At 43.4% G+C, this 26,195-nt stretch overlaps 1 protein-coding gene and 1 long non-coding RNA gene across 2 annotated transcripts in view; one reads left to right on the top strand and one right to left on the bottom strand.

Moving 5' to 3' along the window:
* LOC139548175 (uncharacterized) overlaps positions 1-7,289 on the bottom strand; it is a 31,493-nt gene extending 24,204 nt beyond the window's left edge. The window contains exon 1 of the long non-coding RNA XR_011669670.1: positions 6,649-7,289. This is a non-coding gene — a long non-coding RNA (uncharacterized lncRNA). The remainder of the gene's footprint in view (positions 1-6,648) is intronic.
* The window catches only part of LOC139548172 (kinase suppressor of Ras 1-like), a 61,747-nt gene continuing 36,162 nt past the window's right edge, over positions 611-26,195 (top strand). The window contains exons 1-2 of the mRNA XM_071357638.1: positions 611-1,176; positions 20,244-20,384. Of these exons, the coding sequence (XP_071213739.1) occupies positions 1,042-1,176; positions 20,244-20,384 (276 nt within the window). The 5' untranslated portion in view covers positions 611-1,041. The remainder of the gene's footprint in view (positions 1,177-20,243; positions 20,385-26,195) is intronic.

Raw genomic sequence — 26,195 nt, 5'->3', positions numbered from 1 at the left:
CGGGAGTCCCATGGGGAGGCGCACAATTGGCCCAGTGTCGTCCGGGTTAGGGGAGGTTTGGCCGGGGTAGGCTGTCATTGTAAAATAAGAATTTGTTCTTAACTGACTTGCCTAGTTAAATAAAGTATTTTATTTGTATTTTTGCACTCTCTATTCACACTCACAGGACTCTACACACACACACACACACACACACTTCATTTGCTCACACACATAACATTCATACACATTTATACTGACTCTACACACACGCACACACACTCACATACAATCTTCATATACGCTGCTGCTACTCTGTTTATCATATATCCGATCCCTAGTCACCCAGTATCCCTGCACATTACAATTGGCTCAGAAAAGGCAGCACGGCTGGCGCTTAAATGTACACACAGAGCCAACATTAATAATATGCATATCAATCTCTCATGGTTCAAAGTGCAGGAGAGATTGACTTCATCACTACTTGTTTTTGTAAGAAGTATTGACATGCTGAATGGACCGAGCTGTTTATATAAACTACTACGCATTGCTGGTTTTAGAGCTTGCAAGAAAGGCATTTAATTGTACTTGTGTATGATATAGCCATCGTCTTGTGAAGATTTCTATATGTTATTATATATCCTGATAGGATAAACAGTTCTCCAGGAGTTGTGAGATCTGATCTTCTGCGCAGTGGGAAAGAGGTTAATTAAAAGACGACCTGGAACGCCGCCACTCTGTCAAACACAAGCATAAGTAAACTACGTAGCTCTTGAGAATACACGGAACCCACGGTGTGCTAAGTGAAGTGACAGACAGCTAAGACTTTAAAGGTTTTAAATGAACTGTTCTATTTGATTTGTTTGCAGCTCTTGGGAGTCTATTAGTGCAGATTATTTGTTTGTATGCGTTCCTGTAGCGTGTCTACTTTTTAACTGTCCAAACTCAACCCAACCTGTCAAGCCGTGCCAATGACGAGGAATGGATAGTGTGCCAGTCAAAGGTGGAAGGATGGTTCAAAGTAATTAACTATCGGACGGGGACAGTGAAGGTGGCGCAGCGATGGACAAGGACGCACTCCGTCAGTGCGAACTCATCCAGAATATGATCGAGATCTCCATCTCTAGTTTACAAGGACTCCGAACCAAATGCGCTACATTGAGCGACCTCACTCAGAAAGAAATACGCACTTTGGAGGTATAGTATGGTCAGCATAGCCGTAACATACACTTCGACAGTTATCATAATAAACTTCAGCTTATTGGTGTGTGTGTTTGTGTGAGCGAGAGAGACAGTGGAACATTACAATGTTTGATGTGTGTTGTGCCCATGATATAGGCTACTAGATTGGTTTTTATATAGAAAGTAATGGACATTGCGAGCACACCACATTCTTAAAATAAATACAAATGATACAGTGATATCGTGCATATCGCTCTGGCCCAAAGATGAACAGTCTTTGATGTTCTGTACTCCTATAGTAGGTACAGTTGAAGTCGGAAGTTTACATATACCTTAACCAAATACATTTAAACTCAGTTTTTCACAATTCCTAACATTTAATCAGAGTAAAAAGTCCCTGTCTTAGGTCAGTTAGGATCACCACTTTATTTTAAGAATGTGAAATGTCAGAATAATAAGAGTGATTTATTTCAGCTTTATTTCTTTCATCACATTCCCAGTGGGTCAGAAGTTTACATACACTCAATTAGTATTTGGTAGCATTGCCTTTAAATTGTTTAACTTTGGTCAAACGTTTTGGGTAGCCTTCCACAAGCTTCCCACAATAAATTGGGTGAATATTGGCCCATTCCTCCTGACAGAGCTGGTGTAACTGAGTCAGGTTTGTAGGCCTCCTTGCTCGCACATGCTTTTTCAGTTCTGCCCACAAATTGTCTATGGGATTGAGGTCAGGGCTTTGTGACGGCCACTCCAATACCTTGACTTTGTTGTCCTTAAGCCATTTTGCCACAACTTTGGAAGTATGCTTGGGGTCATTGTCCATTTGGAAGACCCATTTGCGACCAAGCTTTAACTTCCTGACTGATGTCTTGTGGATATATTGAAGCAACATCTCATCATTTTCCTACCTCATGATGCCATCTATTTTGTGAAGTGCACCAGTCCCTCCTGAAGCAAAGCACCCCCACAACATGATGCTGTCACCCCCATGCTTCACGGTTGGGATGGTGTTCTTTGGCTTGCAATCCTCCCCCTTTTTCCTCCAAACATAACGATGGCCATTATGGCCAAACGGTTACATTTTTGTTTCATCAGACCAGAGGGCATTTCTCCAAAAAGTACGAACTTTGTCCCAATGTGCAAACCGAGGTTTGGCTTTTTTATGGCGGTTTTGGAGCAGTGTATTCTTCCTTGCTGAGCGGCCTTTCAGGTTATGTCGATATACAACTCGTTTATAGATGGATATAGATATAGATACTTTTGTACCTGTTTCCTCCAGCATCTTCACAAGGTCTTTTGCTGTTGTTCTGGGATTGATTTGCACTTTTCTCACCAAAGTACGTTCATCTCTAGGAGACAGAGCGGTATGACGGCTGCGTGGTCCGATGGTGTTTATACTCGAATGCTATTGTTTGTACAGATGAACGTGGTACCTTCAGGCGTTTGGAAATTGCCCCCAAGGATGAACCAGACTTGTGAAGGTACAATTTTTTTCTGAGGTCTTGGCTGATTTCTTTTGATTTTCCCATGATGTCAAGCAAAGAGGCACTGAGTTTGAAGGTAGGCCTTGAAATACATCCACAGATACACCTCCAATTGACTCAAATTATGTCAATTAGCCTATCAGAAGCTTCTAAAGACATGACAGAATTTTCTGGAATTTTCCAAGCTGTTTAAATGCACAGTCAACTTAGTGTATGTAAACTTCTGACCCACTGGAAATGTGATACAGTGAAATAATCTGTCAGTAAACAATTGTTGGAAAAATCACTTGTCATGCACAAAGTAGATGTCCTAACCGACTTGCCAAAACTATAGTTTGTTAACAAGAAATTTGTGGAGTGGTTGAAATATGTGTTTTAATGACTTCAACCTAAGTGTATGTAAACCTCCGACTTCAACTGTATATTGTATTTAGGTTAAACTTCCCTGTTCCTTCCATGCCCATAATCAATAACAGTTACGTAGCTAAGGCAAGACCTATGTGTTAAAACTGTTTGTTTATTACAGATTTTAAACAAATAATTAACAGTTTATGAACTTCTTATAAAACAGTAAGACAGAAACACATTGATGAAAGGTACAATGAAGGATATGGCTGGCTGTCATCAGACAAAGTCTGTGTGATATTTTCACACATCTGTCCCCCCCCAATGAATACTGTCAGTTTCACTTCTCCCTCAAGTCAGTATGTCCCCCAGGCAACCCACAATGCACAGCTCTACTCTTCACTAAAGGAAACATTGAGTTGCCACTTCCACCATGATCCATTCACATTGTTATTCAGCTGGGTATTACAAACGGAGCGAGCTCCTTATAATGTAAAGCCCTTTAGGATCATACATGCATGGAGATGCCAACTGTCATTATCATCACATCACCTATTCTGTACTGGTCATATCAGGTACAGTACCACTAAACTGGCCTACTGGCCTCTCTCCCAGTGCTTTCAATCTCCCATGGGTTTGTTGACTTCGAAGCACTGGATAAGACCGTATGTTCTGGATTTCTCATCGCTATCATTGCCATCTTCCCAAGGAGAGAGCTGGTTCAGGGAGTACAGATCAGTGCTTGTTGTGTACTAGTGACTGTAGAAACATCTAAATGTGGACTTCTCTCCCTCCCACACATTCACAGTGTGGGCTGTTGAACAACAAAATCAAATGAAGCGCAGTGGGAGGGGAGAAAAGGGGAATGGGGAAAGAAGGGCGGAAAAGATAAAGGAGGAGATACCCAACATGGCCGTTTCTTATTACAGATGAACAGCGAGGGGTTGTCTTTAAGACTGGACTGGACTGGGGGAACCAGGGAACCAGCAGTCAACAACATGGTTAGAACAAAAGAGGCAGACTAAGCCACTGCCAGGCCTTTCTCTTCCTCTGTCTTTATCTGTCTCTCTCCTCTCTCTCTCTTCTCCCCCCTCTCTCTTTCTCTTTCATTCCCTTTCTCTCTTTTTATCCCTCTCCTCTCTCTCTCTCTCTCTCTACCCCCCATCTCTTTTTATCTCTAACCCACAATAGGCCTGTTTGTCCTCTACCCCCAAGCCATAAGACTCCTGAACAGCTAATCAAATGGCTACCCAGACTATTTCCATTGTCCCTTCCCCCCACCCCGTCTTTTACGCTGCTGATACTCTCTGGTTATTATCTAGTTATTATCTAGTTATTATAGTCACTTTAACTCTACCTACATGTACATATTACCTCAATTACCTCGACTAACCGGTGCCCTCGCACATTGACTCTGTACCGGTAACTCCTGTATATAGTCTCGCTATTGTTATTTTACTGCTGCTCTTTAATTATTTGTTATTTTATAAACATTTTTACTTATCTATTTTTACTTAACACTTATTTTTCTTAAAACTGAATAGTTGGTTAAAGGCTTGTAACTAAGCATTTGACTGTAAGGTCTACACCTGTTGCATTCGGCACATTTGACAAATATAATTTGATTTGATTTATTTGTATAGGATAGTCAGGCCTGAGCTAAGTGGCTGTATGGGGAGATGGGTTACTCAGGTCTGTCCATGTAAACCAGTGGCGGATTTAGGTATAGGCGACATGGACAGCCGCCCAGGGCGGCATATTGCCAGGGGCGGCACAGGGTGCCCGCACAAAAACATTTGGTATGGTGACATTTGCGTGATCGGTTTTCTATCGCTCATTTGCACATCACGTCAATGATATCATGTCACCGTGTGGGACTGTGGGTCAATTAACCTTGTTGGAGTGGGCACCCTGATTCTAGTTTGTGAGCTAGGCAGGTTACTGCCTGGGAAGGTCTCCCACTCAGAAGTACGAGATGGGGAGGGGAGCGGGGATAGGTTGAGCTCAGGTCTCTCCACCGGAAGCCCGAGGTAGGGGGAACGGCGAATCTATAAAATAGCGCACCTCTAACTTTGTACAGTACTAATGCAATTAGTAAAATCAGTCACACTACGAAATGCTACCAAATAAACCACAATTCATTCATAATACTGTGAATACATAGTTACATAGTTTCTGGTTTGTGCGAAATTGTGAAGAATAAAATAAAACCAGTCTGCACACTGGTTTAGTCTTGACTTTTTGGTTGACAGTGTTGGGGGATGGGTAATGTATTGATGCTCGAGTGCCAAATCAACACAAATGTGTTTATATTTCTCTTTTACTTCTTTTTGATATTTTTGTATATATTTTTATATTTATATAGTTTTACACTACCGTTCAAGAGTTTGGGGTCACTTAGAAATGTCCTTGTTTTTGAAGAGTTGCAATCATGGTGGAAGTGGCAACTCAATGTTTCCTTTAGTGAAGAGTAGAGCTGTGCATTGTGGGTTGCCTGGGGGACATACTGACTTGAGGGAGAAGTGAAACTGACAGTATTCATTGGGGGGGGGGCAGATGTGTGAAAATATCACACAGACTTTGTCTGATGACAGCCAGCCATATCCTTCATTGTACCTTTCATCAATGTGTTTCTGTCTTACTGTTTTATAAGAAGTTCATAAACTGTTAATTATTTGTTTAAAATCTGTAATAAACAAACAGTTTTAACACATAGGTGTTGCCTTAGCTACGTAACTGTTATTGATTATGGGCATGGAAGGAACAGGGAAGTTTAACCTAAATACAATATACAGTTGAAGTCGGAAGTTTACATACACTTAGGTTGAAGTCATTAAAACACATATTTCAACCACTCCACAAATTTCTTGTTAACAAACTATAGTTTTGGCAAGTCGGTTAGGACATCTACTTTGTGCATGACACAAGTGATTTTTCCAACAATTGTTTACTGACAGATTATTTCACTGTATCACATTTCCAGTGGGTCAGAAGTTTACATACACTAAGTTGACTGTGCCTTTAAACAGCTTGGAAAATTCCAGAAAATTCTGTCATGTCTTTAGAAGCTTCTGATAGGCTAATTGACATAATTTGAGTCAATTGGAGGTGTATCTGTGGATGTATTTCAAGGCCTACCTTCAAACTCAGTGCCTCTTTGCTTGACATCATGGGAAAATCAAAAGAAATCAGCCAAGACCTCAGAAAAAAATTGTACCTTCACAAGTCTGGTTCAACGTCAACTGTAGATATTCCATTAAAAATCAGCCATTTCCAGCTACAATTGTCATTTACAACATTAACAATGTCTACACTGTATTTCTGATCAATTTGATGTTATTTTAGTGGACAAAAAAAATAGCTTTTCTTTCAAAAACAAGGACATGTCTAAGTGTTCCCAAACTTTTGAACGGTAGTGTAATGTTATGATTATTTATTTGTGTTCTTCCAAATGTCTGAATAAAAATTACAATTAGTGCACAATGGTGCTTTTTGGGGATGGGGGGGGGGCTAAAAAGGTGGGTTCGCCCAGGGAGCCATACAAGCTAGAACCGCCACTGATGTAAACGGCCTGTATTTTGTTTACAATGGATATTACAGATGAGTAGCACTGTCCTACGCTGTCATTGCCATAAAGAGATGGATAAAGGACTCTTACCACAAGATGCAGATGTTGTCTGTCAGTACAGGACAGGTGTGTGGGGGGTTGGGATAGGCTAGATTCGAGCGTTGCTGGACACCAGATTATGAAGAAATGGAGAGATGTTTGGTGCTGCCTGAAACATGTTTCTTATGTAATTGCAGAAGTGGTGTTGTGTTTCCGACTGGTTTTCAACTTCCTCATATTAGCTGGAGTGAAGTAGGCTAACTATATTTATTCCTGAACTTTTCTAATATTAATATGCACATTGCTTCGCTTTACAACCGGAGTAGCCTGGCTGGCATGAAAATGAACCTGCGGGAAAAGCGTCCTATGCATGTCATGTATTTTTTCCCCCTCCCCCTGTTCTGACAAGTGCATGATAATGGCCCATTCTAAATCAAAACTCATTTCACACATATATTATTTAGTATATGTAAAGACAAGATTACATTGAGAATAGTCTGATGGGTGACTATATTATTACTTGTGAATGATGCTCAGCGTGTGCAGTCTAAGGCAATAAACAGCGCATTCCTTTTTTTGCGACTTTTTCAAATCATAGTGGCATGCATCATGTAGCCTAGCCCATAGGCCTATATGTTTGACAAGGTTTGTATCACAACTAAAGTGGACAAATAACTCCAAACGTGGTAACCAAAAAAGTGTTGTACAAATCAAACATATTTTATATTTGAGATTCTTCAAAGTAGCCACCCTTTGCCTTGATGACAGCTTTACACACTGTTGGTATTCTCTCAACCAGCTTCATGAGGAATGCTTTTTCAACAGTCTTGAAGGAGTTCGTACATATGCTGAGCACTTGTTGGCCGCTTTTCCTTCACTCTGCGGTCCAACTCATCCCAAACCATCTCAATTGGGTTGAGTTTGAGGTTGGGTCATCCGTTCACCTACTCTGCGTCTCACAAAGACACTGCGGTTGGAACCAAAAATCTCAAATTTGGACTCATCGGACCAAAGGACAGATTTCCACCGGTCTAATGTCCATAGTTCTGGTTTCTTGGCCCAAGCAAGTCTCCTCTTCTTATTGGTGTCTGTTAGTAGTGGATTCTTTGCAGCAATTCAACCATGAAGGCCTGATTGATGCAGTCTCCTCTGAACAGTTGATGTTGAGATATGTCTGTTACTTGAACTCTGTGAAGCATTTATTTGGGCTGCAATCTGAAGTGCAGTTAACTCTTTTACCCTCTGCAGCAGAGGTAACTCTGGGTTTCATCATAGCGTTGGATGGTTTTTGTGACTGCACTTGAAGAAACTTTTAAAGTTCTTGAACCTTTCCGTATTGACTGACCTTCATGTCTTAAAGTAATGATGGACTGTCATTTCTCTTTGCTTATTTGAGCTGTTCTTGCCATAATATGGACTTGGTCTTTTACCAAATAGGGCTATCTTCTGTATACCACCCCTACCTTGTCGCAATAAAACTGATTGGCTCAAATGCATTAAGAAGGAAAGAAATTCCACAAATGAACTTTTAACAAGGCACACCTGTTAATTGAAATGCATTATAGGTGACTACCTCATGCACCTGGTTGAGAGAATGCCAACAGTGTGCAAAGCTGTCATCAAGGCAAAGGGTGGCTACTTTGAAGAATCTCAAATGTAAAATATATTTGGATTTGTTTATCACGTTTTTGGTTACTACATGATTCAATATGTGTTATTTCATAGTTTTCATGTCTTCACTACTTTTCTATAGTGTAGTGTGTATATTAGTAGGCTATATGTAAAGACCAGATTAAATTGAGAATAGTCTGATGGGTGGGAATATTATCAAGTTCTTGTCAAATTGTGAATGAGAGACTGATGAAGTGTGTGCAGCCTGCACAACAAACAGAGCAGAGCTCATGCCATTCTTGCAACTTTTTTCAAATCATAATTTGTCGCATCATGCAGCCTTAGACTGTATAAAAAATCGAAACATAGCCGAAAATTTGTATCACAACAAAGATTACATAAATAATTATAAATTAAACATATATACTAAACTAAAATATAAAAGCAGCAAAGAGTTGGTCCCATGTTTCTGCAGCACCCCCTGAAAAATCTAAAATATTATTTCACAAAAGTAGTGCACTATGCCTTTAATAGTCCTGTATTAGCAGACCTATATAGCTGTCTGCAGCGCAGGAATCTCCACCAGAGCTGTTGTCAGAGAATTTGATGTCCATTTCTCTACCATTTGCCGCCTTCAACGTCGTTGTAGAGAATTTGGCAGTACGTCCAACCGGCCTCACAACCTCAGTCCACGCCAGCCCAGGACCTCCACATCCGTCTTCTTCACCTGCGGGACTGTCTGAGACGAGCCACCTGGACATCTGATGAAACTGTTGGTTTGCAAACTGAAGAATTTCTGCACTAACTGTCAGAAACCATCTCAGGGAAGCTCTTCTGCATGCTCGTCATCCTCACCAGGGTCTTGCCCTGATGGCAGTTCGGCGTCGTAAATGCACACCTTTGGTAGCCACTGGAGAAGGGTGCTCTTCACGGATAAATCCCCATGTCGCAAGGATCTGTACACAATTCCTGGAAGCTGAAAATGTCCCAGTTCTTCCATGGCCTGCATACTCACCAGACATGTCACCCATTTAGCCTGTTTGGGATGCTCTAGATAGACATGTACGACAGCGTGTTCCAGTTCCCGCCAACATCCAGCAACTATGCACAGCCATTGAAGAGGAGTGGGACGACATTCCGTACGCCACAATCAACAGCCTGATCGACTCTGTGAAGGAGATGTGGCGTGCTGCATGAGGCACATGGTGGTCACACCAGATACTGACTGGCTTTCTGATCCATGCCCCTGCTTTTTTTTAAAGGTATCTGTGACCAACACATGCATATCTGTATTCCCAGTCATGTGAAATCCATAGATTAGAGCCTAAAGAATTTATTTAATTTGACTTATTTCCTTATATGTACTGAACTGTAACTCAGTAAAATCTTTGAAATTGTTGGATGTTGCTTTGATATTTTTGTTCAGTGTAGGAGGACCTGTTTCTTTGTTAACCGCTCAACACAGAATAGCCGCATATGCGCAATCACTCGGAATTTCTCCAATTGTTTGGAGAAAATATCCTTTATATTTTATTCAGCTACATTCAATGGTTTTCTTCATACTATAAACTAATATCAAATAATGCCACTGGAATTATAAGCAAATCTTGTCTGGTAAATTAATTAGTGTAGCCCACAGCCATATGGCATATCCAGATCAGGGCCTAACATAAGGACGACTCAGAATATGCTGTTCTGTTCTTCTGAATTAGGCTACATTTTCTTCACGTAATGTTTCTTTAGACCTTCCTAAAATAAATAATGGGTTTATTGTGATGGTGTAGGCTAAGTTAAATGGATTTATTACACTTAATTAGACTTTTTTAAATGTAGATGTTCCGAAGTTCCTCATCAGTGGCTTCTAGGCTATGTGGAAGCCAAGCAATGCTAAATATGTTTATGTTCATTAACAGTCAATTACTCTGAGACCGGCAGTTATTTGCATGACAATCACCGTGTCAATGGTGTATTGGAGGCGAAGTCAGGTGCAGGAGAGCAGAGTATAATGAACAGGCGCACTTTTATTATAGTTCCAAAAACGAGAGCACTACATAAAACAAACGCGCTCAAAAAACGGAACATAAAAGTAAAGTGTGTAAACTAACACCACATAACAGGAAACAATTACACACAAAACATGATGGGAAACAGAGGGTTAAATACAAGTAGATTGATTGGGGAATGAAAACCAGGTGTGTCTGGAAACAAGACAAGACAAATGGATATATGAAATATGGAGCGGTGGCAGCTAGAAAGCCGGTGATGTCGATCGCCGAACTTCGGCGGAAGTTGTGACACACCAGCTGACAAAATGTCATGACCGCCACAGCCCTAGTGCTACTGTGACCTTATTACAGAGCCCTGTGACTCCTTCAGTCTAAAGTTAAATCTACAGACTGACCACACCTAACTAATAGCTGTCATCTGATTTCCATACACTAACTAATGTTCCGGTGGTCAGCTTCTACTTTGTAATCAGATCTGGCAACCCAGGGATGGACATGGCCCATATTATCTCTATTGATTATAATTTTTCAGAGATTTTTACTTTTGAGTCTCTCTCCCACTTCATTGTTAAGATCATAGAAGTGCTAGTTTGATCATTTTGACGATTTTCCTAAGCAGCAGCTACGGTGAAGTCAGTGGAAGAAACAGAAATACAAAATGATAGGTCGTGTGGTGTCAGGAAACTCCCATGTGGGTTTGCAAACGATCTGTCCCCCCCTTTCATCTTTCTTTCCCTCCGTCTTGTTCGCTTTCTCCTTCCTTCTTGACCTTTTCGCTCGCACTCTTTGTCACATCTATCAGTTTCCTTTGCCTTCACTAAGACGCACACAAAAAACATTTCCACAGATGGAAAAAATGTGGGTACTGTGGTATTTTTCATAACCGCAATATACAGTACAAGCACAGGTTCAAGATATGAACTGTGATAGTGGCTGAGAATTGTACCTTAAACCACTATCATCCCACCCCCACGCAGGCTTTGTCTGGTACATAGAGACTAACATTGAAAGGTTGAGCACTGGCAGCCAAGGCCACCTCCTTTATTCTATCAGTGAAAGGCCCTTCCCTTGGGTCATTGTCACACACAATACACACAATACACACAATACACTGTGGTAAAACAGGTGGGCACAGATACGTGCTGCCTGTCTGCCCCATGGACCCACTCAGCGTACCCACCCCTTGCTGAGCGTCAATGCCATGTAACAGAGCTGGGAGATGAAGAGAAAGATAGACAGTGAATAACGGCGAGCGCCACAGTGGAACGAGGCCAGGCGTTGTCTGGTGCAAACCAACACCGCCTGGTTTACTCTAGTCGCTCAGTCAAGTGCATCAAATCAACTACGGCCATTCTCTGATAGGGAGTGAGACAGGAGGGCATTCAGAGACAGTCTCCCTCAGACTGGTATAGTGCTGATAAAACTTTAATGTTGTTCCACTGAGCACACGGCAAGCGGTACCTGAGTGCCAAGTCTAGGTTCAAAAGGCTCCTTAACAGCTTCTACCCCAAGCCGTTAGACTGCTAAACAGTTAATCAAATGGCTATCCAGACTATTTGCATTGACCCCCTTTTTACGCTGCTGCTACTCACTGTTTATTATCTATGCATAGCCACTTTACCCCTACCTACATGTATATATGATCTGAAATACCTCGACTAAGCCGTACCCAGACACATTTACTCGGTACCAGTACCCCCTTTATACAGCCTAATTATTTGTATTTTATTGTGTATCTTTTTTTGTTACTTTATTATTTATATTTTTTTGCAAATATTTTCTTACTTAAAAAAAGGGTGCATTGTTGGTTAAGGGCTTGTAAGTAAGCATTTCACGGTACATGTGACAAATACAATTTGACTTGACTAGGCCAGGCTCCCTAAAACCTACCAGGACCATCAGTGTTTGAAGATGGGAGCTTACACGTGAACTAGAACATCCATATTTACAGTTGGAGCTTTTTGGGTAAGAGGTAAGTTAAAATCCGGCTTTGAAAAAACGAAATACTTAAAACACTGCCATATTAAATTCAGCTCCAAAAAGTGCTAGAAGTAATGTTTGAGGCTAGACAGAGGGGTAAGACTAGAAGTAATTATTGTGACTGGACAGAGGGATACTTTCGGAAAGTATTCAGACCCCTTACTTTACAGCCTTATTCTAAAATTGATTAAATATATATTATTTCTCAGCAATCTACTCACAATACCACATAATGACAAAGCTAAATCAGGTTTTTAGAATTTTTTGCAAATGTATAATAAAAAAATACCTTATTTACATAAGTATTCAGACCCTTTGCTATGAGACTCGAAATTGAGCTCAGGTGCATCCTGTTTCCATTGATCATCCTTGAGTTGGGAGTGCCCCTGTGGTAAATCCAATTGATTGGACATGATTTGGAAAGGCACACACCTGTCTATATAAGGTCCCACAGTTGACAGTGCATGTCAGAGCAAAAACCAAGCCATGAGGTCGAAGGATTGTCCGTAGAGCTCAGAGACAGGATTGTGTTGAGGCACAGATCTGGGGAAGGGTACCAAAGAATGTCTGCAGCGTTGAAGGTCCCCAAGAACACAGTGGCCTCAATCATTCTTAAATGGAAGAAGTTTGGAACCACGAAGACTCTTCCTAGAGCTGGCCGCCCGGCCAAACTGAGCAATCGGGGGAGAAGGGCCTTGGTCAGGGCGGCGACCAAGAACCCGACACAGAGATCTAGAGTTCCTCTGTGGAGAGGAGAATCTTCCAGAAGGACAACCATCTCTGCGACAGTCCACCAATCAGGCCTTTATGGTAGAGTAGCCAGACGGAAGCCACTCCTCAGTAAAAGGCACATGACAGCCCACTTGGAGTTTGCCAAAAGGCACCTAAAGACTCTCAGACCATGGGAAACATTTTTTTTTTCACCTCAATTTTTTATTAATTTTTTATTTCACCTACAGTGGGGAGAACAAGTATTTGATACACTGCTGATTTTGCATATTTTCCTACTTACAAAGCATGTAGAGGTCTGTAATTTTGATCATAGGTACACTTCAACTGTGAGAGACGGAATCTAAAACAAAAATCCAGAAAATCACATTGTATGATTTTTAAGTAATTAATTAGCATTTTATTGCATGACATAAGTATTTGATACATCAGAAAAGCAGAACTTAATATTTGGTACAGAATCCTTTGTTTGCAATTACAGAGATCATACGTTTCCTGTAGTTCTTGACCAGGTTTGCACACACTGCAGCAGGGATTTTGGCCCACTCCTCCATACAGACCTTCTCCAGATCCTTCAGGTTTCGGGGCTGTCGCTGGGCAATACGGACTTTCAGCTCCCTCCAAAGATTTTCTATTGGGTTCAGGTCTGGAGACTGGCTAGGCCACTCCAGGACCTTGAGATACTTCTTACGGAGCCACTCCTTAGTTGCCCTGGCTGTGTGTTTCGGGTCGTTGTCATGCTGGAAGACCCAGCCACGACCCATCATCAATGCTCTTACTGAGGGAAGGAGGTTGTTGGCTAAGATCTCGCAATACATGGCCCCATCCATCCATCCTCCCCTCAATACGGTGCAGTCGTCCTGTCCCCTTTGCAGAAAAGCATCCCCAAAGAATTATGTTTCCACCTCCATGCTTCACGGTTGGGATGGTGTTCTTGGGGTTGTACTCATCCTTCTTCTTCCTCCAAACACGGCGAGTGGAGTTTAGACCAAAAAGCTCTATTTTTGAATCATCAGACCACATGACCTTCTCCCATTCCTCCTCTGGATCATCCAGATGGTCATTGGCAAACTTCAGACGGGCCTGGACATGCGCCTGCTTGAGCAGGGGGACCTTGTGTGCGCTGCAGGATTTTAATCCATGACGGCGTAGTGTGTTACTAATGGTTTTCTTTGAGACTGTGGTCCCAGCTCTCTTCAGGTCATTGACCAGGTCCTGCCGTGTAGTTCTGGGCTGATCCCTCACCTTCCTCATGATCATTGATGCCCCACGAGGTGAGATCTTGCATGGAGCCCCAGACCGAGGGTGATTGACCATCATCTTGAACTTCTTCTATTTTCTTCTATTTTCTAATAATTGCGCCAACAGTTGTTGCCTTCTCACCAAGCTGCTTGCCTATTGTCCTGTAGCCCATCCCAGCCTTGTGCAGGTCTACAATTTTATCCCTGATGTCCTTACACAGCTCTCTGGTCTTGGCCATTGTGGAGAGGTTGGAGTCTGTTTGATTGAGTGTGTGGACAGGTGTCTTTTATACAGGTAACGAGTTCAAACAGGTGCAGTTAATACAGGTAATGAGTGGAGAACTGGAGGGCTTCTTAAAGAAAAACTAACAGGTCTGTGAGAGCCGGAATTCTTACTGGTTGGTAGGTGATCAAATACTTATGTCATGCAATAAAATGCAAATTAATTACTTAAAAATCATACAATGTGATTTTCTGGATTTTTGTTTTAGATTCCGTCTCTCACAGTTGAAGTGTACCTATGATAAAAATTACAGACCTCTACATGCTTTGTAAGTAGGAAAACCTGCAAAATCGGCAGTGTATCAAATACTTGTTCTCCCCACTGTATATTTAACCAGGTAGGCCAGTTGAGAACAAGTTCTCATTTACAACTGCAACCTGGCCAAGATAAAGCAAAGCAGTGCGACAAAAACAACAACAGAGTTACACATAAACAAACATACAGTCAATAACACAATAGAAAAATCTATGTACAGTGTGTGCAAATATAGAAGAGTAGGGAGGTAGGCAATAAATAGGCCATAGAGGCGAAATAATTACAAGAAACAAGATTCTCTGGTCTGATGAAACCAAGATTTAAGTCTTTGGCCTGAATGCCAAACTTCACATCTGGAAGAAATCTGGCACCATCTCTACGGTGAAGCATGGTTGTGGCAGCATCATGCTGTGGGGATGTTTTTCAGCGGCAGGGACTGGGAGACTAGTCAGGATCGAGGAAAAGATGAACGGAGCAAAGTACAGAGATCCTTGATGAAAATCTGCTCCAGAGCACTCAGGACCTCAGACTGGGGCAAAGGTTCACCTTCTAACAGGACAATGACCCTAAGCACACAGCCAAGACAACACAGGAGTGACTTCGGGACAAGTCTCAACGTCCTTGAGTGGCCCAGTCAGAGCCTGGACTTGAACCTGATTGAACATCTCTGGAGAGACCTGAAAATAGCTGTGCAGCAACACTCCCCATCAAACCTGACAGAGCTTGAGAGGGTCTGCAGAGAAGATTGGGAGAAACTCCCCAAATACAGGTGTGCAAAGCTTGTAGCGACATACCCAAGAAGACTCAAGGCTGTAATCGCTGCCAAAATACTGATTAAACACTGATGTAAATGTCATATTTCCGTTTATTTTATTTTATACATTGACAAACATTTCTAAAAACCTGTTAGATTGATGAGAAAAAAAATACAATTTAATAATCCATTTTAGAATAAGACTGTAATATCAAATCAAATTGTATTTGTCACATACACATGGTTAGCAGATGTTAATGCGAGTGTAGCGAAATGCTTGTGCTTCTAGTTCCGACCATGCAGTTATATCTAACAAGTAATCTAACCTAACAATTTCACAACAACTACCTTATACACACACAAAGGAATGTAAAGGAATGAAAAAAATATGTACATAAAAAATATATGAATGAGCGATGGCCGAACGGCATAGGCAAGATGCAGTAGATGGTATAGAGTACAGTATATACATATGAGATGAGTGATGTAGGGTATGTAATCATTATATATAGTGGCATTGTTTAAAGTGGCTAGTGATACATTTATTACATCAATCTTTTCATTGTTAAAGTGGCTAGAGATGAGTCAGTATGTTGGCAGCAGCCACTCAATGTTAGTGATGGCTGTTTAACAGTCTGATGGCCTTGAGATAGAAGCTGTTTTTCAGTCTCTCGGTCCCCGCTTTGATGCACCTGTACTGACCTCGCCTTCTGGATGATAGCGGGGTGAACAGGCAGTGGCTCGGGTGGTTGTTGTCCTTGATGATCTTTTTGGCGTTCCTGTGACATGGACTTCCTGTGACATCGGGTGGTGTAGGTGTCCTGGAGGGCAGGTAGTTTTCCCCCGGTGATGCGTTGTGCAGACCTCACCACCCTGTGGAGAGCCTTACGGTTGTGGGCGGAGCAGTTACCGTACCAGGCGGTGATACAGCCCGACAGGATGCTCTCGATTGTGCATCTGTAAACGTTTGAGTGTTTTTGGTGACAAGCTGAATTTCTTCAGCCTCCTGAGGTTGAAGAGGAGCTGCTGCGCCTTCTTCACCACGCTGTCTGTGTGGGTGGACCATTTCAGTTTGTCCGTGATGTGTACGCCGAGGAACTTAAAAAACTTTCCACCTTCTCCACTACTGTCCCGTCGATGTGGATAGGGGGCTGCTCCCTCTGCTGTTTCCTGAAGTCCACTATCATCTCCTTTGTTTTGTTGACATTGAGTGTGAGGTTATTTTCCTGACACCACACTCCGAGGGCCCTCACCTCCTCCCTGTAGGCCGTCTCGTCGTTGTTGATAATCAAGCCTACCACTGTAGTGTCGTCTGCAAACTTGATGATTGAGTTGAAGGTGTGCTTGGCCACGCAGTCGTGGGTGAACAGGGAGTACAGAAGAGGGCTGAGAACGCACCCTTGTGGGGACCCAGTGTTGAGGATCAGCGGGGTGGAGATGTTGTTACCTACCATCACCACCTGGGGGGGCGGCCCGTCAGGAAGTCCAGGACCCAGCTGCACAGGGTGGGGTCGAGACCCAGGGTCTCAAGCTTAATGATGAGTTTGGAGGGTACTATGGTGTTAAATGCTGAGCTGTAGTCGATGAACAGCATTCTTGCATAGGTATTCCTCTTGTCCAAATGGGTTAGGGCAGTGTGCAGTGTATTGCGATTGCATCGTCTGTGGACCTATTGGGGCGGTAAGCAAATTGGAGTGGGTCTAGGGTGTCAGGTAGACTGGAGGTGATATGGTCTTTGACTAGTCTCTCAAAGCACATCATGATGACGGAAGTGAGTGCTACGGGGCGTTATTCATTTAGCTCAGTTACCTTAGCTTTCTTGGGAACAGGAACAATGGTGGCCCTCTTGAAGCATGTGGGAACAGCAGACTGGGATAAGGATTGATTGAATATGTCCGTAAACACACCAGCCAGCTGGTCTGCGCATGCTCTGAGGACGCGGCTGGGGATGCCGTCTGGGCCGGCAGCCTTGCGAGGGTTAACACGTTTAAATGTTTTACTCACGTTGGCTGCAGTGAAGGAGAGCCCGCAGGTTTTGGTAGCGGGCCGTGTCAGTGGCACTGTATTGTCCTCAAAGCGAGCAAAGAAGTTGTTTAGTTTGTCTGGGAGCAAGACATCGTGGTCCGCGACGGGGCTGGTTTTCCTTTTGTAGTCCGTGATTGACTGTAGACCCTGCCACATACCTCTCGTGTCTGAGCCGTTGAATTGCGACTCTACTTTGTCTCTATACTGACGCTTAGCTTGTTTGATTGCCATGCGGAGGGAATAGCTACACTGTTTGTATTCGGTCATGTTTCCGGTCACCTTGCCCTGATTTAAAAGCAGTGGTTCGCGCTTTCAGTTTTGCGCGAATGCTGCCATCAATCCACGGTTTCTGGTTGGGGAATGTTTTAATAGACGCTGTGGGTACAACATCACCGATGCACTTGCTAATAAACTCGCTCACCGAATCAGCGTATTCATCAATGTTATTGCCCGACGCTATGCGGAACATATCCCAGTCCACGTGATCGAAGCAATCTTGAAGCGTGGAATCCGATTGGTCGGACCAGCGTTGAACAGACCTGAGCACGGGCGCATCCTGTTTTAGTTTCTGTCTATAGGCTGGGAGCAACAAAATGGAGTCGTGGTCAGATTCTCCGAAAGGAGGGCGTGGGAGGTCTTTATATGCATCGCGGAAGTTAGAATAACAATGATCCAGAGTTTTTCCAGCCCGGGTCGCGCATTCGATATGCTGAGAAAATTTAGTGAGCCTTGTTTTCAGATTAGCCTTGTTAAAATCCCCAGCTACAATAAATGCAACCTCAGGTTATGTGGTTTCCAGATTACATAGAGTCAAATTAAGTTCTTTCAGGGCTGTCGATGTGTCTGCTTGGGGGGAATATACACGACTGTGATTATGATCGAAGAGAATTCTCTTGGTAGATAGTGCGGTCGGCATTTGATTGTAAGGAATTCTAGGTCAGGTGAACAAAAGGATTTCGTCTACCTTGTTGTCTACCGGATTTCGTCTACCTTGTTGTCAAGAGACTGGACATTGGCGAGTAGTATGCTCGGGAGCTGGACCAAACCGAGGATCCGCTTCGGGAAAGTCGTATTCCTGGTCGTAATGTTGGTGAGTTGACGTTGCTCTTATATCCAATAGTTCCTCCCGACTGTATGTAATAAAACCTAAGATTTCCTGGGGTAACAATGTAAGAAATAACACATAAAAAAAACAAAATACTGCATAGTTTCCGAGGAACGCAAAGCGAGGCGGCCATCTCTGCCGGAAGATTAGTGTGACAAAAGTGGTTGCCAGTGGTTGCCAGGTAAAGCTTACTATCTGGGTCTGGAATCCAAAGGTAAGGTGACATCTTGACTCTGCTATACTCTAACTCAGGGATGGGCAACTGGAGGCCCTCTGTCTATCCCCCCCACCCCCCCCACTGCAGCCCCTTATGATAAATTAAGCTTTTTTGTGGCCCACACCCCCATCAGTGTTGCCCATCCCTGCTTTAACTGATCTATCTAGTTGTCTCTAACCCCAGCCCAGCATCGCCCATAATCTCATTTTTGACATAAACGGGTTCTGCCGTCGGTGGCTGCAGTGTTTCCATGACGCTCAGTTGTCATGGCAGTGGCACAGGCCGATGCCCCCATGATAAAAATTGGTCTGTGTTCCTTTGAGTTTGTATGTAATGAGAACTATTTGCTGTTAGCTGCTCTGAGGGAGAACTGTAAAAAACACAGTAAGTCAAGGATGAACTGAAACTGACCCCTCCCCCTCTACCTTCTCTGTTAAGGAGGTAGGAGTGCATATCAATATTCTACAGAGGCTTTTTCTCCTCGGTTCCTCTCCTTCATCAACATTCTACATTTATGTTCTTGAGAGTTTTTAACACTGAGGTGCTTCTGAGACAAAGTTGTCCTTTTTTAGGCCTGAGTGTACAAAACATTAGGAACACCTTCTTAATATTGAGTTACACCCCCCACCCCTTTTGCCCTCAGAACAGCCTCAATTCGTTGGGGCATGGACTCGACAAGGTGTAGAAAAAACGTTCCACAGAGATGCTGGCCAATGCTGACTCCAATGCTTCCCACAGTTGTGTCCAGTTGTGTCTTTTGGGTGGTGGACCATTCTTGATACACACTGGAAACGGTTGAGCGTGAATGCCCAGCAACGTTGCATTTCTTGACACAAACCCTTGTGCATGGCACCTACTACCATACCCCATTCAAAGGCACTTAAATTTTTTGTCTTGCCCATTCATCCTCTGAATGGCACACATACACAATCCATGTCTCAATTGTATCAAGGCTTAAAAATCCTTCTTTAACCTGTCTCCTCTCCTTCATCTTAACTGATTGAAGTGGATCTCTCTCTCTCTCTCTCTCTCTCTCTCTCTCTCTCTCTCGACAGGGGGATTTCCTCTGCCTGAGCTTAGTCTCACTTCTCACCTGCGTTTTGCATAGAACACCAGACCTCATGCTGAAAATAACAAGAAAGAAATACTGTGCAGTTTGTTCTTTAACATCAGTGGGTTTCACACCTGCAGTTGTCAGTTTGTTGTCAGTCTCCTTTGTTAAAATTAAATGAAACTCCCACACACTGTGCTGCAAGTTTTAGTTTTCACTCATTTTGTTCTACTTTGTTATAATTACTTTCAGGATTATGCTTTTGCTTAGCATCGTCTCTGTTTCAGTTATTTTGTGAACTTTCTTAATAACATTTTCCCCATCAATATTTTTGGAGATCAGACCAAGCGGCGTCTTATCACTCTTGTGTTTGTTGTCGCCCCCTCCAGGTGAAGCTGACTAAGTACATCTGTAAGCAGCTGCAGTGTAAGGAGAGAGTGCCTGAGAGACAGAGGACCCAGGCTCTGGCCAGCTACCCTCGACTCGGAGACTGGCTCTGCACCATCAACCTCAGACCTGAACTCATACAGGTACTATTTAGTCACATGGTGTATGTGGTTGTGCATCTTGGTTGTTCCAAGATGGTGTAGCAGTCGGATGTGTGTTTTGTCTTGTCCCATCCTGTCCCATGTAAATGTAATTTTCCTAGTTTTTTCCCCCGTATATATTTCGTATATATTTTCTTCTCACTTTCCATCTATGGACTGAATATACTCTCCTGCAAACCGCCTCACCCAATGTGGTACGGATCTGCTATTTTTATACTTTAGAACCGGAACCTCCATCAGGAGCTAGCCAGCTAACTAGCTACTAGCTAGTAGTCAGTTAGCCACTGCATGCGGTCTTCACCGTTAACTCGGACACCAGCCAGCCTCAGCTCGGTCAATACCTGCCAGTCTGCACAGCACGATATCAACCCAGAACATATCGGACAGCTTTTTCTCTACCACATCTCCGGATTCCTACTGCAAGCTCTGAACCTTTACACCGGATCATCTCAGCTAGCTAGCTGCAATCCGAGTGGCTACTCCTGGCTAACGTCTATGTCCCAAAGCAAGCACCAGTTAGCCTTGAGCTAGCCTCGAGCTAGACCCATCTCCCGTTTAGCCGAAGAGGTCCACCAGCTAATTCTTGGGCTACAATACCTCTTTTGCCAATTGGCATGGACACTTTACTGCCAACATGGAGCCCCGCCGACCCATCACGACTGGTCTGCCGGCATAATCATCCGAGGTGGTTTCAACAGGCTCTAACGATGTGACGTTGCTGAAGGCCCATCTGCTTGCCCCGGCCCGCTAGCTGTCTGAATCGCTGTGTCTCAAGCTTGCCTAGCGTAGTATCGACTACTGAATCGGCTCCCTGACTCACCTATTGCTACTCATTGGACCCTATGATCACTCGGCTACACATGCCTCTCAATAATGTCAATATGCCTTGTCTATTGCTGTTTTGGTTAGTGATTATTATATTATTTCACTGTAGAGCCCCCAGCCCTGCCCAATATGCCTTAGGCTGTGGAGGTCAACTCCCTCTTGTAGGCGTCAATTGGGTTTACCTTGGTCTACAATCATGAGAGTTGGGTTTACCTTGGTCTACAATCATGATAGTTGGGTTTACCTTGGTCTACAATCATGAGAGTTGGGTTTACCTTGGTCTACAATCATGAGAGTTGGGTTTACCTTGGTCTACAATCATGAGAATTGGGTTTACCTTGGTCTACAATCATGAGAGTTGTGCCGCTCCCATTCCCCTTTTGTCCCCCCCCCCCACACACACATGCAGTGACATCACCTGGCTTAACTGGTGCCTCTAGAGACAACCTCTCTCACAAACTTGTCTCACAAAATGCCTAGGTTTACCTCCACTGTACTCACATCCTACCATACCCTTGTCTGTACATTATGCCTTGAATCTATTCTTCCACGCCCAGAAATCTGCTCCTTTTACTCTCTTTTCCGAACGCACTAGACGACCTGTTCTTATAGGCTTTAGCCGTACCCTTATCCTACTCCTCCTCTGTTCCTCTGGTGATGTAGAGGTTAACCCAGGCCTTGCAGCCCCCAGCACTGCTCCCGTTCTCCAGGCGCTCTCATTTGTTGACTTCTGTAACCGTAAAAGCCTTGGTTTCATGCATGTTAACATCAGAAGCCTCCTCCCTAAGTTTGTTTTATTCACTGCTTTAGCACACTCCGCCAACCCTGATGTCCTAGCCATGTCTGAATCCTGGCTTAGGAAGGCCACCAAAAATCCAGAAATTTCCATCCCCAAAACATTTTCCGACAAGATAGAACTGCCAACGGGGGAAGAGTTGCAATCTACTGCAGAGATAGCCTGCAGAGTTCTGTCATACTATCCAGGTCTGTGCCCAAACAATTCGAGCTTCTACTTTTAAAAATCCACCTTTCCAGAAACAAGTCTCTCAACGTTGCCACTTGTTATAGACCCTCTCAGCCCCCAGCTGTGCCCTGGACACCATATGTGAATTGATTGCCCCCATCTATCTTCAGAGTTCGTACTGTTAAGTGACCGAAACTGGAATATGCTTAACACCCCGGACGTCCTACAATCTAAGCTAGATGCCCTCAATCTCACACAAATTATCAAGGAACCTACCAGGTACAACCCTAAATCCGTAACCATGGGCACCCTCTTAGATATCATCCTGACCAACTTGCCCTCTAAATACACCTCTGTCTTCAACCAGGATCTCAGCGATCACTGCCTCATTGCCTGTGTCCGTAATGGGTCTGTGGTCAAACGACCACCCCTCATCACTGTCAAATGTTCACTTAAAACACTTCAGCGAGCAGGCCTTTCTAATCGACCTGGCCCAGGTATCCTGGAAAGATATTGACCTCATCCCGTCAGTAGAGGATGCCTGGTTGCTCTTTAAAAGTGCTTTCCTCACCATCTTAAATAAGCATGCCCCTTTCAAAAATGTAGAACTAAGAACAGATATAGCCCTTGGTTCACCCCAGACTTGACTGCCCTTGACCAGCACAAAAACATTCCGTGGCATTCTGCATTAGCATCGAAGAGCCCCCGCGATATGCAACTTTTCAGGGAAGTCAGGAACCAATATATTCAGTCAGTTAGGAAAGCTAAGGCTAGCTTTTTCAAACAGAAATTTGCATCCTGTAGCACTAATTCCAAAACGTTTTGGGACACTATAAAGTCCATGGAGAATAAGAGCACCTCCTCCAAGCTGAATATTGCACTGAGGATAGGAAACACTGTCACCACCGATAAACAATCGATCATTTCAATAAGCATTTTTCTACGGTTGGCCATGCTTTCCAACTGGAAAGCCCCTACCCTGGCCAACAGCTCAGCACCCCCTGCAGCCACTTACCCAAGCCCCCCCCCCCCTGCTTCTCCTTCACCCAAATCCAGACAGCTGATGTTCTGAAAGAGATGCAAAATCTGGATCCCTACAAATCAGCTGGGCTAGACAATCTGGACCTGCATTCTAAAATTATCTGCCGAAATTGTTGCAAACCCTATTACTAGCCTATTCAACCTCTCTTTTGTATCGTCTGAGATCGCCGAAGATTGGAAAGCTGTCGCGGTCATCCCCCTCTTCAAAGGGGGAGACACTCTAGACCCAAACTGTTATAGACCTATATTCATCCTGCCCTGCCTTTCTAAAATATTCGAAAGCCAAGTTAACAAACAGACCACCGACCATTTAGAATCCCACTGTACCTTCGCCGCTATGCAATCTGGTTTCCGAGCTGGTCGTGGGTGCACCTCAGCTACGCTCAAGGTCCTAAACGATATCATAACCGCCATCGATAAAAGACATTACTGTGCAGCCATCTTCATCGACCTGGCCAAGGCTTTCGACTCTGTCAATCAGCGCATTCTTATCGGCAGACTCAATAGCCTTGGCTTCTCAAATGACTGCCTCGCCTGGTTCACCAACTACTTCTCAGATAGAGTTCAGTGTGTCAAATCGGAGGGCCTGTTGTCCGGACCTCTGGCAGTCTCTATGGGGGTGCCACAGGGTTCAATTCTCGGGCCGACACTTTTCTCTGTATATATCAATGATGTTGCTCTTGCTGCTGGTGGTTCTCTGATCCACCTCTACGCAGGCGACACCATTCTGTATACTTCTGGCCCTTCTTTGGACAACTGTGTTAATAAACCTCCAGATGAGCTTCAATGCCATACATCTCTCCTTCCGTGGCCTCCAACTGCTTTTAAATGCTAGTAAAACTAAATGCATGCTCTTCAACCGATTGCTGCCCGCACCCTTCCACCTGCCCGATTAGCATCACTACTCTGGACTGTTCTGACTTAGAATATGTGGACAACTACAAATACTTAGGTGTCTGGTTAGACTGTAAACTCTCCTTCCAGACTCATATTAAGCATCTCCAATCCAAAATTAAATCTAGAATCGGCTTCCTATTTCGCAACAAATCTCCTTCACTCATGCTGCCAAACATACCCTCTTAAAACTGACTATCCTACCGATCCTTGACTTCGGCAATGTCATTTACAAAATAGCCTCCAACACTCTACTCAGTAAACTGGATGTAGTCTATCACAGTGCCAAGCCCAATATACTACCCACCACTGCGACCTGTATGCTCTCGTTGACTGGCCCTCGCTACATATTCATTGCCAAACCCTCTGGCTCCAGGTCATCTATAAGTCTTTGCCAGGTAAAGGCTCGCCTTTTCTCAGCTCATTGGTCACCATAGCAACACCCTCCCATAGCACGCGCTCCAGCAGGTATATTTCACTGGTCATCCCCAAAGCCAACACTTCCTTTGGCCGCCTTTCCTTCCAGTTCTCTGTTGCCAATGACTGGAACGAATTGCAAAAATCACTGAAGCTTTAGACTTATATCTCCCTCTCTAACTTTAAGCATCAGCTGTCAGAGCAGCTTACCGATCACTGTACCTGTACACAGCCAATCTGTAAATAGCACACCCAACTACCTCATCCCCATATTGTTATTTATCTTCTTGCTCTTTTGCTCCTCAGTATCTCTACTTGCAAATCATCTGCACATCTATCACTCCAGTGTTTATGCTAAATTGTAATTATTTCGCCTCTAAGGCCTATTTATTGCCTTTCCTTCCTAATCTTCTACATTTACACACACTGTACATTGATTTTTCTATTGTGTTATTGACTGTATGTTTGTTTATGTGTAACTCTGTGTTGTTGTTTTTGTCGCACTGCTTTGCTTTATCTTGGCCAGGTCGCAGTTGTAAATGAGAACTTGTTCTCAACTGGCCTACCTGGTTAAATAAAGGTGAAATAGAAATAAAATAAATACATGTTTGTGTGTGTGTGTGAATAAAGGGAAAGCAAGAGTCTATGTAATGGTATCCCTGTACAGTCCCCTCTGAAAGGTTAAAGTACCCAGGTTAGTTTGGTTAGTTTGCATTTGACTTAGAGAGGGTGATCATCTTGGACTCCTCAGATTCCATGTACTCTGGACCAGGTCCCTTAGCTGATCGTGACATGGCATAACAGTTGGCTATTCAAGAGAAGACGTTCCTGCGCATTGCTTACTATAATTTCAGGACAGATGATGTTTCCCATCAATATCCACTGAAAATGTCCACAATTGGAGCAGCTTGTGAGCCATTTAACTTTTAACATGGTTAAAGAACATGGTTAACTCTTCCAATGCAGAACTTGGTTAACTCTTCCAATGCAGAACTTGGTTAACTCTTCCAATGCAGAACTTGGTTAACTCATCCAATGCAGAACCTGGTTAACTCATCCAATGCAGAACCTGGTTAACTCTTCCAATGCAGAACCTGGTTAACTCATCCAATGCAGAACCTGGTTAACTCTTCCAATGCAGAACCTGGTTAACTCTTCCAATGCAGAACATGGTTAACTCTTCCAATGCAGAACCTGGTTAACTCTTCCAATGCAGAACCTGGTTAACTCTTCCAATGCAGAACATGGTTAACTCTTCCAATGCAGAACATGGTTAACTCTTCCAATGCAGAACCTGGTTAACTCTTCCAATGCAGAACCTGGTTAACTCTTCCAATGCAGAACATGGTTAACTCTTCCAATGCAGAACCTGGTTAACTCATCCAATGCAATATAAACATCCTAAGTGAACCAGCAGTACCGTCTCCCTTTATCTGTGTCAGATTGAATTTGGGTCTTTGTTTCTTTTGGACAGTAACATGCTTATGATAGGGCATATTTCATAGCAGTGAAGGCCTTTGCTGGAAGCTGAAAGCAGGCTTTTGTAGTTCCGCTCTGTCTCCACCCTTCCAGTTGGCAGTAGCAGCTTCACGGGGAGAGTTTCTGTCAGTATTTTGTCAGGACTAGTACATACACAAAAACATTTAATCTGG

The sequence above is a fragment of the Salvelinus alpinus genome, chromosome 21, assembly GCF_045679555.1.
Source record: "Salvelinus alpinus chromosome 21, SLU_Salpinus.1, whole genome shotgun sequence".
Lineage (NCBI taxonomy): Eukaryota > Metazoa > Chordata > Actinopteri > Salmoniformes > Salmonidae > Salvelinus > Salvelinus alpinus.
Note: the sequence above shows the minus strand (reverse complement) of the source record. Positions and strands in the feature narration are given on the sequence as shown.